This window comes from Saccopteryx bilineata, chromosome 9 (genome assembly GCF_036850765.1).
Source record: "Saccopteryx bilineata isolate mSacBil1 chromosome 9, mSacBil1_pri_phased_curated, whole genome shotgun sequence".
Taxonomy (NCBI): domain Eukaryota; kingdom Metazoa; phylum Chordata; class Mammalia; order Chiroptera; family Emballonuridae; genus Saccopteryx; species Saccopteryx bilineata.
In genome coordinates, this window is record NC_089498.1 from 71,591,783 (window position 1) to 71,604,499 (window position 12,717).

Consider the following 12,717-nt stretch of genomic DNA (forward strand, 5'->3'; position numbering starts at 1 on the left):
AAAACCCCGAGGTCACTGGCTTGAGTGCAGGCTCACCAGCTTGAGCACGGAGTCACCAGCTTAAGTATGGGATCATAGACATGACCCCATGGTCACTGGCTTGACATAGAACATCCCTGTCTGTTCCCCCTCTCACTAACTAAATAAATGAAAAAAAAAAAACAAGATCATATAACACATAGTATTTTATAATTTATTTTTTTACTTACTTCATCGTGAACATTTTCATTTTTGTATGTGACAGAGACAGAGAGAGACAGTGTGGGACAGACAGACGGGAAGGGAGAGAGATGAGAAGCATCAATTCTTCATTGCGGCACCTTAGTTGTTCATTGATTGCTTTCTCATATGTGCCTTGACCAGGGGAGGGGGGCTACAGCAGAGTGAGTGACCCCTTGCTCAAGCCAGAGACCTTGGGCTCAATCCAGTGACCTTGGGCTTCAAGCCAGTGACCATGAGGTCATGTCTATGATCCCACACTCAAATCAGAGAACCTGTGCTCAAACTGGTGAGCCCATGCTCTAGCCCAGGAGTCCTCAAACTTTTTACACAGGGGGCCAGTTCACTGTCCCTCAGACTGTTGGAGGGCTGGACTATAAAAAAACTATGAACAAATATCTATGCACACTGCACATACCTTATTTATTTATTTTTTCTGTTTAGCCATTTCATATAGGAGGAGGACACAGAAAAACCCTCCCTCTTCAGATCATGGCAGCATTAATCTATCCCATAAGCATAGCCACTAAAATCTATTATTAGTAGAAAATGTGGTAGTCAAATGGGAATTGCATATACCTTATTTTAAAGTTAAAAAACAAAACGGGAACAAATACAATATTTAAAATAAAGAACAAGTAAATTTAAATCAACAAACTGACCAGTATTTCAATGGGAACTATGGGCCTGCTTTTGGCTAATGATATGGTCAATGTCTGGTTCCATATTTGTCACTGCTAGCCTTAACAAGTGATATGACACGCTTCCAGAGCCGTGATGCATGCATCCCTCGTCACCGGAAGTAGTACTGTATGTGAGTGATCACTGACCACCAATGAAAGAGGTGCCCCTTCCGGAAGTGCAGCTGGGCTGGTTAAATGGCCTCAGGGGGCCGCATGCAGCCTGTGGGCTGTAGTTTGGGGACCCCTGCTCTAGCCAGATGAACCCACGCTCAAGCTGGCAACCTTGGGGTTTTGAACCTGGGTGCTCTGTGTCTCAGTCCAACGCTCTATTCACTGTGCCAGCACCTGGTCAGGCATCATGAACATTTTTTATAGCATTAAATATTCTTATGCAAACTCATCTTTCAGGTCTTCAAGGATTCTATTGTCTGGCCACACCCCCATTTATCTGTTTAATCTCTATCTGGTCATAGAGGTTGTTTCTCAGTTGTTTTCTTTTAATAACACTCTTCTTCCTTAGGAATTACCTGAGTAGTCAAGGCTACAACTTCATATTGTTTGGGAGTCAGAGCTCTGTAAGTTCACTGTGAAATAAGCAGAGTCTAGACTTGAGGCTAACGGGCCCCCAGAATGGGTACTTTTCTGCATGTGCTTATGGTCCTAGCAGGTTCCCATTTACTAAGATGCTGATTGTACATTGTATATTCACTTATTCTTTTCCCCATTGAATGTACACATCCCTCTGCTGGCTGCTGTTGAGAATACAGTTACACTCAAAGAGCATATAGTCTAGTTGAGAAGAGAAAGCATAGAGTCAGAATAGTTATAAAGAAGGAAACTGGCCAGTTGAATGGGGCCAGAGTACCAGAAGCTAGTGTGTTCAGTGGGGGAGGCTAGATTTGGTGTGAGAAGGTGTGTGTTTGAATCTCTGCTCACTAGTCTCTGTGGGCAAGTTCCTAGCACTCTGAACCTCAGATTCCTCCCCTGAGAAATGGATGCCTGATGTATTGGTTGTTGAAGCTAATAATAGCTCTTAGTGAGGTAATAGATTTGAACACACTTGATTTTTTTTAAGGTTGATGGGATTTCCTGAGGTGGCAGAACTTCTTCTTCAAACTCAGCTTCTGAGGGATTTTGTCCCAACTTCACCATTGTTGGGATCACTTTCTCCTCCCTCCTGCTAGAAAATCCAGGGATGGGGCTGTGAGCTGAGCATGTGGGGCAGATTCCAGGGCCCAGAAGCAGGTCCTGACATCCTGTTCTGTTTGCCTGCAGTGATCGGCTGGCCCTCCTCGAGGTGAGGAGGATCCTGCAGCAGCTCGGCTTGGACAGCACCTGTGAGGACAGCATCGTGGTGAAGGAGGTGTGTGGAGCTGTGTCCCGTCGGGCTGCCCAGCTCTGTGGCGCTGGCATGGCTGCCATTGTGGAGAAAAGGAGGGAAGACCAGGGGCTTGAGTACCTGAAGACCACTGTGGGTGTGGACGGCACCCTGTACAAGCTGCACCCTCAGTGAGTGCCTGACAAGGGCTGGGGTGGGAGGGTGCTGAGGCCAAGAGTGGACCCAAGCCTGACCAGGTGGTGGCGCAGTGGATAGAGCGTCGGACTGGGATGTGGAGGACCCAGCTTCGAGACCCTGAGGTTGCCAGCTTGAGCGCAGGCTTATCTGGTTTGAGCAAAGCTCACCAGCTTGGACCCAAGGTCGCTGGCTCGAGCAAGGGGTTACTCGGTCTGCTGAAGGCCCGCGGTAAAGGCACATATGAGAAAGCAATCAATGAACAACTAAAGTATTGCAATGCGCAACGAAAAACTAATGATTGATGCTTCTCATCTCTCTCCATTCCTGTCTGTCTGTCCCTATCTATCCCTCTCTCTGACTCTCTCTAAGAAAAAAAAAAAAAAAGTGGACCCAGTTGAATCTGACAGACAAGGTTGAGCCCTGGTGACTGCTACCGAGGGATATGGTTTGGGGGTATTTGCCATCTCCTCTGAACCACAGGGCTCAGTAAATACAAGTGATGATTATTAACACGCTCCCACCTGACCTCACAGGGGAGGAATGAGAACTGAATATTTTGTACGACATAGAACATTGTCAAGTGTGAGTTAGTTATAATTTTCTCAGCTTAGAGGAAGTGGACAGAAGGATTAAGAGCTCCATGAGGCAATAAGGGTTTGAATCCTGGCTCCACCACTTAATAGCTGGGAGGCACCAGTTTCTCACCCCTTATAAAATGAGGATTGAAACACCTACTTCATAGATTGTTGTGAGGATTAAGTTCAATAGTGTATGTAGCATGCATGGCACATCACAAAAACTTCAGTGATGAAAGCTATAATTTTTATTTTCATTTTGTGTTTTACATTTTGTTTTGGTAAAAAGGAAAAGTATTAACAAGGTTATTCAAATTTCCAGTCATGTTGAAGTGTATACATAAGCATATTATTGTAATTCGTGATCCTTGGCTCTTTTTATGATGCTAACTGTTCAAAATAACTGACTGGTATTTTCTCTTGGTTTTCTCCTTGGGGGGTCACACATTTTTATTGTCATTCCTACAAGCCTCTCTCTTGAACTAAGACTTGACTGAGGAACAAAAACCACGTAATCATTTAATAGGTTACAAACAAAGCATGTGGTAAAATCTAACACCTTTGAAGATAAAAAGTACTCAACAAACTAGGAATAAGGGAACTTCCTCAACCTTTTAAAAAGCATCTATGAGCCCTGGCCGGTTGGCTCAGCGGTAGAGCGTCGGCCTAGCGTGCGGAGGACCCGGGTTCGATTCCGGCCAGGGCACACAGGAGAAGCGCCCATTTGCTTCTCCACCCCTCCGCCGCGCTTTCCTCTCTGTCTCTCTCTTCCCCTCCCGCAGCCAAGGCTCCATTGGAGCAAAGATGGCCCCGGGCGCTGGGCATGGCTCTGTGGCCTCTGCCTCAGGCGCTAGAGTGGCTCTGGTCGCCAACATGGCGACGCCCAGGATGGGCAGAGCATCGCCCCCTGGTGGGCAGAGCGTCGCCCCATGGTGGGCGTGCCGGGTGGATCCCGGTCGGGCGCATGCGGGAGTCTGTCTGACTGTCTCTCCCTGTTTCCAGCTTCAGAAAAATGAAAAAAAAAAAAAAAAAAAAGCATCTATGAAAAATTCACAGCTGACATTATATTTACTGGTGAAGACTGGATGCTCTTCCCTTAAGATCAGGAACAAGACAAGGATGTCCACTCTTGCCACTGCTGTTCAACATTGTACTACTCTAACGTTGTCTCCAGATGTGTGATTCTTGTCTCTCTGTTAAATCTCAATTCAAGAAGAGTCTTGTAAGAACCAGACTCAAAATATGTGATCTCAAGGGGAAAATAGGGAAAAGTCTAGCCAGGGAACTTAGGCAAGAAAAAGAAATAAAAGGCATCCATATTGGAAAGGCAAGAATCAAACTATCTTTGTTTGCAGACGACATGGTTTGGTATATAGAAAATTCTAAGGCATCCATACACACAAAAAATTATTGGAACTAATTAAGTCCAGCAGGGTTTCAGGATACAAGATCAAGATACAAGAACCAATTGCTTCATTATACATTAGCGATGAATAACCCAAAAGTGAAATTTAAGAAAATAATTTTATTTACAACAGCATTAAAAAGAATAAAATAGAATAAATTGTACAAAATGAGTGCAAAACTTATATACTGAAAACTATAACACATCATTGAAAGAAATAAAAGATGAGCCAAATAAATGGAAAGACATACATGTTAATGGATGGGAAGACTTAATATTAAACCAGCAATAATTCACAAGTTGATCTTCAGATTAAACATAATCACTATCAAAATTCCAGCAGACTTCTTCGCAGAAATCAACAAATTGATCCTATAGTTCATATTCAAATGCAAAGAATTCAGAATAGTCAAAATAATCTTCAAAGAAGAACCAAGTTGAAGAACTTAGTAATCCCCCCAAGAAAAACAACCAACAAAACAACTCCCCCCATACTCCTCTATTTGAAAACTTACTCTAAAGCTAAATTAATTAAAACAGTGTGGTACTGACATAAAGACAGACAGATCATTGGAACAGAATCGAGAGTCCAGGAATAAACCCATCGCTTTTAGTCAGTTGATTTTCAATGTGGATAACAAGGCCTTTCAATAGGGAAAGAATATTCTTTTAAACAAATGGTGCAAAAAAAAAATGGTGCCATAACTAGATATCCACATGCAAAAAAATAAAGTTAGACTTTGACCTTATACCATGTACAAAAATTAACTCAAAATAGATCAAAGACCTGAATTAAACTATAAAAACTATAAACTATTAAAACTATAAAACTCTTAAAACATAGATGTAAATCTTTGTGATCTTGGCAAAGTTTTAAAATATGACATCAGCCCTGGCTGATTGGCTCAGTGGTACAGCGTTGGCCTGGTGTGTAGGTGTTCTGGGTTCAATTCCCAGTCAGGGCACACAGGAGAAGTGCCCATCTGCTTCACCCCTCCCCCTTCTCTCGATCTCTCTTCCCCTTACTCTTTTCAATTGGAGCAAGTTGGCCCTGGTTGCTGAGGAATGCTCCATGGACTCTGCCTCAGGTGCTAAGAAGAGCTGGGTTGCTGAACAACAGAATAATGCCCCAGAAGGGCAGAGCATCAACCCCTAGAGAGCTTGCTGGGTGGATCCCGGTTGGGGTGCATGCAGGAGGCTGTCTCTGCCTCTTCTCCTATCACTGAATAAAAAAATAAAAATAAAATATGACATCAAAAGTGGGAGCAACAAAAAGAAGAAATAGATAAATTTGACTTCATTAAAATTAAAAATTTTATTTTATTTTTTTTAATTTTTTTTTTTTTAGAGCGGAGAGAGAGAGGGAGAGAGAAGACAGAGAGGGAAAGAGAGGAGAGAGAGACAGAGAGAGAGAAGGGGGGAGGAGCTGGAAGCATCAACTCCCATATGTGCCTTGACCAGGCAAGCCCAGGGTTTCGAAACGGCAACCTCAGCATTTCCAGGTCGACGCTTTATCCACTGCGCCACCACAGGTCAGGCAAAATTAAAAATTTTAGAAATGAAAATAAAAATTGGGAGAAAATATTTGCAAATCATATATTTAATGAGGAACTTATATCTAGAATATATATTGCCTGACCAGGCAGTGGCGCAGTGGATAGAGTGTTGGACTGGGATGCAGAGGACCCAGGTTCGAGACCCCGAGGTCGCCACTTTGAGTGCACGGGCTCATCTGGTTTGAGCAAAGCTCACCAGCTTGACCCAAGGTCGCTGGCTCCAGCAAGAGGTTACTCGGTCTGTTGAAGGCCCGTGGTCAAGGCACATATGAGAAAGCAATCAATGAACAACTAAGGTGTTGCAACGTGCAATGAAAAACTAATGACTGATGCTTCTCATCTCTCTTCGTTCCTGTCTGTCTGTCCCTGTCTATCCCTCTCTCTGACTCATTCTCTATCTCTGAAATAAATAAATAAATAAATAGAATAGAATAGAATAGAATAGAATAGAATAGAATAGAATAGAATAGAATAGAATATATAAAGAGCACTTAAGCCTTGGCGGGGTAGCTCAGTTGGTTAGAGCATTTTCCTGACATGTAAGGTTGCAGGTTTAATCTCTGGTCTGGGCAACCAATACCCTGACCAGTAGTGGCACAGTAGAGCATCAGCCTGGAATGCTGAGGTCCCAGGTTCAAAACCCTGAGGTCCCCGGCTTGAGTGTAGGCTCACCGGCTTGAGTACAGACTTGCCAGCTTGAGCATGGGGTCACCAGCTTGAGCATGGGATCATTGAAATGATCCCATGGTCGTTGGCTTGAGTGCAAAGGTCACTGGCTTAAGCCCAATGTTGCTGGCTTTAGCAAGGGGTCACTGGCTTGGCTGGAGTGAACATGTTCATACCAGCCAAGCCAGTGACCCCCCTCCACCACTTCACCCCCATCAAGGCATGCATGAAAAGCAATCGATGAACAACTAAAGTGATGCAACTACAAGATGGTGCTTCTCAGCTCTCTCCCTGTCTCTCTCTCTCTCTCTCTCTCTCTCTCTCTCTTTCTCTCTTGCAAAAAAAAGAAAGAAAGGAAAGAAGAAAGAAATAAAGAAAGAATCAATAAATGCATAAATAAATGGAACAAATTGATGTTTCTTTCTCTCATTCTCTTTAAAATCAATTAAAAAAAAGAACACAACTCAACAATGAAGACAAGTAACCACATTAACAAATGAGCAAAGAATTTAAATAGACATCTCTACAGAGAAGATCTACAAATGTCCAATAAGCACTCAAAAAGATGCTCAATAGCATTAGTCACTAAGAAAATGCAAATCAAGCCTGACCAGGCAGTGGCGCAGTGGATAGAGTGTCGGACTGGGATGCAGAGGACCCAGGTTTGAGACCCCGAGGTCTCCATCTTGAGCACGGTCTCATCTGGTTTGAGCAAGGCTCACTAGCTTGAGCCCAAGGTCAAGGTTGCTGGCTTAAGCAAGGGGTCACTCAGTCTTCTGTAGCCCCCCCAGTCAAAGCACATATGAGAAAGCAATCAATGAACAAGCAATCAACGAACATCTAAGATGTAGCAATGAAGAATTGATGCTTCTCATCTCTCTCCCTTCCTGTCTGTTTGTCCCTATTTGTCCATCTGACTCTCTGTCTCTGTCACAAAAAAAGAAAGAAAATGCAAATCAAAACAGTGGAATACCATTTCACACCCACTTAGAATGGCTATAATAAAAAAAGAATGACAATATCAAGTATTGATCATGATATGATAAAATTGGAACCCTTATGCATTGCTGGTGGTAAACAGTTTGGCAGTTTCCAAAAAGATAAACATAGAGTTACTGTATGACCCAGCAATTATATTCCTGGGTGTACTCAAGAGAATTGTCCCAGCTTGTGGATGCCCCGGGTTTGATTCCTGGTCAGGGCACACAAGAGGAGCAATCACCTGCTTCTTGCCCTCCCCTTCTCTCCCTCTCTCTCTCTCTCTTACCTTCTCGCAGCCATGGCTTGGTTGGAGCAGGTTGTTCCGGGCACTGAGGATGGCTCCATGGCCTCGCCTCAGTGTTAAAGTAGCTCGGTTGTGGAGCAACAGAGCAACTTGCCAGATGAGCAAAGCATCGCCCTATAGGGATTTGCTGGGTGGATCCTGGTTGGGATGCATGCAAGAGTCTGTCTCTCTGCCTCCTTGCTTCTCATTTAAGAAAAAATTAAAAGAAAAAAAAGAATTAAAACATGTTCACACAAAAACTTGTTAGTGATGTTCATAGCAGCATTATTCATAATGGTCAAAAGGGGAAAAGACCCAAATGTCCATCAATTGATAGATGGGTAAACAAAATGTAGGCTAGCCATACAATGGTCTATTACTCTTGAAAAGGAATAAAGTACTGCCATGTACTACAACTTTGACATATCTTGAAAAACATCATGTTAAGTGAATGAAACCAGACACAAAAGGTCACATATTATAGGATTCCATTATATTAACTGTCCAGAATAGGTAAATCTATAGAGATAGAAAGATTAGTGATTGCTGGGGGTCTCTGGGTATTGGTGCGAATAGAGAGTGACTATTAATGGGTATAGGTTTCCTTTTTAGGGTGACAGGAATGTTCTGGGATTAGACAGTGGTAATGGTTGCATAACTTTGTGACTACACCAAAAACCACTGAATTGCACACTTCAAAAAAAAGGAAGAAAACCTTGACTGAGCAGAGACTGCCAAACCATTTTCTCCTATCTCCTGGGAAGTTTGGGGCTAGTTACTCTTATTGTGCCTCTGACTCGCAACAGTCTCCTGCCACTTACCCAGCACGGCCCCAAGGAGTGTCAGTGGTGGGCCAGAGTCACCCACTGGCTGTGCGTTCGAGTTGGGTGCAGGACCTGCTCTGGCGTGCTGGCCCTCAGAGTGACCCAGGACCCCAGGATCTGTGGCCGAGAAACCCAAGCCTTTGGGAAACACACTTTGATCTCACAGACTGGCTTGGTAACTGACTCCCAGGATGTCAATTCAAATGAATTTAAAAACTAATGATAATTGAGAGAGGCCAAGTATTGTGATTAAGACTGTGCTCTGGGGGGAAATTAATGGAGAAATAGACAAATGGATGGATGGATGCAAACAAGTCAAAATTCTAACTTTGTTGTATCTAGGCAGAAGGTGTAGAGGTGCTCACTGAACTATTCTTACAACTTTTTGTAAGTTTGAAAATTTTGAAAATAAAAATTTAGGGGAAAATTTGAACAATAAAAGGTGGGGTTTGAAAAAAGACACAACTGGTCCAAATCCAAATAAACTGACTAGTTATACAAATTTGGGCAAGTTTCTTAACTTTTGAGCATCAATTTATTTATGTAGCAAAGATAGTAATAATTATCTTCAAACTACTATTCGCTACACTTTGATGTTCTGTATGTGAAACACAGTACAATATATTCTCTGGCATTAGTAGTTGTTCAATAAAAGGTTGTATTAAAACAGCTGTTTAAGAAACTGTGTAAGCTGTTCTAGAGCCTTGAGAAGTGAGCTGGAAGCTACAAACTTGACTGAATTAATTTATGACTCTGCTGATTCCATATGTAAGTGCTGATGGTGGTTTTTTTTCCTCTCTCTCTTTTTCATAGTTTTTCTTGGATATTGCAGGAAACCGTGAAAGAACTAGCCCCTCGATGCGATGTGACATTCATGCTATCAGAAGATGGGAGTGGAAAGGGAGCAGCTCTGATCACTGCCGTGGCCAAGAGGTTACAGCAGGCACAGAAGGAGAACTAGGAAGCCCTCACGGTTGGGCCCAATGCGCCTTGGATACTGACAGACCTTTCCTTTGGTAGATGAGTTGTTCAGGGACCAATAGGCAAGCTTCTGGCAGACTTCGCCTTGTGGATGCTTTGCTAGGTTCTTGAGTATTAGCATTTTGTTACAGGGTTTTCAAGGGCAATACAGGATATCTCTACCTGGCATATTTGGGCCCAAGAGGGGCCAATTTGTAAAATCAAAGCATGTGGCTTGAGAGATTCCTTTTCAGCAAAGTTTTCAACAGAGGTCTGCCCTGTTGGTTCTCTCTGGCTTTGGGTCTTGTGGCTGCGGGACTTGGCAATGTATGTGTGGTCAGCCCCTGTGGCCTGGCTGACTGAACTCCCACTGGTGAGCTTCAGCCATCGCTGCAGTAGCTTGGGCACTCTGCTTGTGGAAGCACACTTGAGAGGGCTAGGGGCTCTGTCACAGGCTGGAGGGCTAAGCTAACTTGTCCTTAACTTGTTGTGTTGACTCCAGAGACTTTGGAGTATTCAGCCCCAGGATGGAGGTGGATTGATTGCCAGGGATCCGGTTGGAAGCTCTTCATGCTCACAGGGAGTAGTGTCAGCACCCTGTTGGATTTCTTCTCAATACATGTGTGCCAATGGAAGGGGTATCATGTGGGCACCTGTTTTTCATTTTACATCTGGTTTGTGTTGCTATTGTTGATACTGTTTTAAAGACTATTGGGCATATGAAATCCAGTAAATAAATAAAAATATTTTATTTCCCAAGAATCTTTGCATGAAGCATTAATATTTCATCTGGGAGGCTTGCTTGGTAACTTCCTGCTTTGCTGGTGGAGTAAGGGGAACAGAGAATCACAAGTCGCTGAGAGCATCTCTCCAGTCTGAACTTCATACCATCGGGGGAAATATATGGAATATCTTTAACAGACTATCCAAATTTCATTTGAATGAATACTTCCAGTGGCTTTATCACATGATCTGTCTAAAAGAGTGAGAGAGAGGCCCCCAAGGGCTGAGGACAAATGAGGGAGCTGAGGTTCTCTGGGAAATTCCTTTTTTGTGTGCATTCAGGGAACATGTATGTAAATACTGCTGTGAGCAGGTGCTAAATTAATCAAAATGAACTTGTACTTTAAGGTTATATCTCTCTGGAAAGAGGTTGTCTAGATTTTTTATCTATTTATTTATTTATTTATTTATTTTAGGTGAGAGGAGGGGAAATAGTGAGACAGACTCCCACATGTACTCTGACCAGGGCCTACCTGGCCTACCTGTCTTGGGCCGATGCTTGAGTACTGAGCTATTTTTAGCACCTGAGGCTGATGCACTCCATCAGAACTATACTCAGCACCTGGGACCATGTTTGAATCAATTGAGTCACTGGCTGCATAAGGGAAAGATTGAGGGGTAATGGAGGGGGAGGAGAAGCAGATGGTTGCTTCTCCTGTGTGCCCTAACTGGGAATTGAACCCAGGATGTCCACATGCCAGTCTGACACTCTATCCACTGAACCACTAGCCAGGGCTATCCTTTTATATCTTAAGGTTATGTCTCTGGGGAAATGTTTCACTTGATCAGGTTTTGTCTTAGTGATCCCCAAACCTTGTTGTCCTTGTTTCCTTTCTCCAGTCCCATTCCTTGGTAAGACACTCCAGCTCTAAGTCCCTGTTTCCCCAGGTTCTGCTGTGGATCTCTCCCTTTACTATTTGCTTAGACAAGTGATCTGTCCCAGAGAGTCAGATAGCTACACCACCACATTCTCCCACAACCTGCTCTCTCAGCATATGTTTGGCAAGATGAGGAGACTGTCCAGCCTTGGTCTCTTCCCCAAGGTATCCAGGCGACCTTAAACATTCTGACTAATTGATAGCATCATAAAGTCCTTGAACAATAAAGAAGAAAGAGAAGCACAAAGGTATCCTGGCAACCTGTCCATTCTAACTGATACATCACAAAATCCCTGAACAATAGTGAAACTGCAGAGAGAGCAGACATCGGCTCGCTGTCTGTGGACAGGCCAGCCCTGAAACACCTGGGGTGATGGAGAGCTAACTTCTCAACGTTTGCTAGGCAAGGCAACAAGACCAGCAACCACACGACAAGGTAAATGAACCTCTTACAAACCCCACAGACTTTTCCTCTTGGGAAAAATATCTTATCTACATTTTCTAGTCCTGTGGTTCCTTTCTCCTTGTAACTTTTTGGCTAGAAAGAGCAGATGAATGTAGGTTTAAGAACTACATTTTCCCTGGATCCTGACTCTATAGAACAAGTGATCTCATTTCCATTTGTCTGTCTTTAGAAATCTTGTTTTCTCTTCCCAATACCCGATTGAGTGCTCCATAAGAATAAAGACTTGGGTCTCATTTATTCTGTTGTCCCCAGAGCCTGTACAGTGGCTGGCATTAAGTAGCTGTTGGATAGTTCTTTAAGGAATGATTGAATGAACAAATGAATTATTGCTCTCCTTTGAAGTTCTTTATTCTTTTGCCTCATCTGATGGCACTTGAGCCCTTATACACAGTAGATTCTCTTTAAATGATGGTTCAATGAATGCCAAATCCTGTTATAGGCACTGAGGGCTCCAAGAAATACAAGACACCATTCCTGCTTTGTAAGAACGCATAGGCTAGCAAGGGAGGAAAGACATATAAATATCTGCAATAACAATATGGTAAACGGGGACAAGATGGAGACACAATTCCTAATCGTGTCCTGCATCCTTTATATCAGAAGCTCTTAACATGTGTGTGTATGTGTGTGTGTGTGTGTGTGTGTGTGTGCATGTGCTCCATAAACCTTTTTGGCAATCATGTGCAACCTATGAATCTTTTCACAGAGTAATGTCTTCAAATGCATAAAATGCATAGGATTACAAAGGAAGTCAATGGTAGTGAATTACAGTTATTAGAATATTAAAGTTGCCCTGGATGACTAGCTCATTCAATTAAGGCATCATCCAGAAACAACAAAGTTGTGAGTTCGATCCCTGGTCAGGGTACACATGGGAAGCAACCAAATGACAATTGAGTGGAACAACAGATGAATGCTTCCC

At 43.1% G+C, this 12,717-nt stretch overlaps 1 protein-coding gene and 1 non-coding gene across 5 annotated transcripts in view; one reads left to right on the top strand and one right to left on the bottom strand.

Annotated features, from left to right (window-relative positions):
* The window catches only part of HKDC1 (hexokinase domain containing 1), a 60,246-nt gene extending 49,822 nt beyond the window's left edge, over window positions 1-10,424 (top strand). For 2 of the 4 annotated variants that reach the window (XM_066242061.1, XM_066242063.1), the window contains exons 17-18: window positions 2,178-2,411; window positions 9,522-10,424. In XM_066242061.1, the coding sequence (XP_066098158.1) occupies window positions 2,178-2,411; window positions 9,522-9,669 (382 nt within the window). In that variant the 3' untranslated portion in view covers window positions 9,670-10,424. The remainder of the gene's footprint in view (window positions 1-2,177; window positions 2,412-9,521) is intronic. The other 2 variants (XR_010727011.1, XM_066242062.1) reach the window with 2 other exon arrangements.
* On the bottom strand, window positions 650-789 carry LOC136313812 (small nucleolar RNA SNORA29). The gene has a single exon (XR_010727240.1). It is a non-coding gene; the product is annotated as a small nucleolar RNA SNORA29 (small nucleolar RNA).
* Window positions 10,425-12,717: the final 2,293 nt, after the last annotated feature.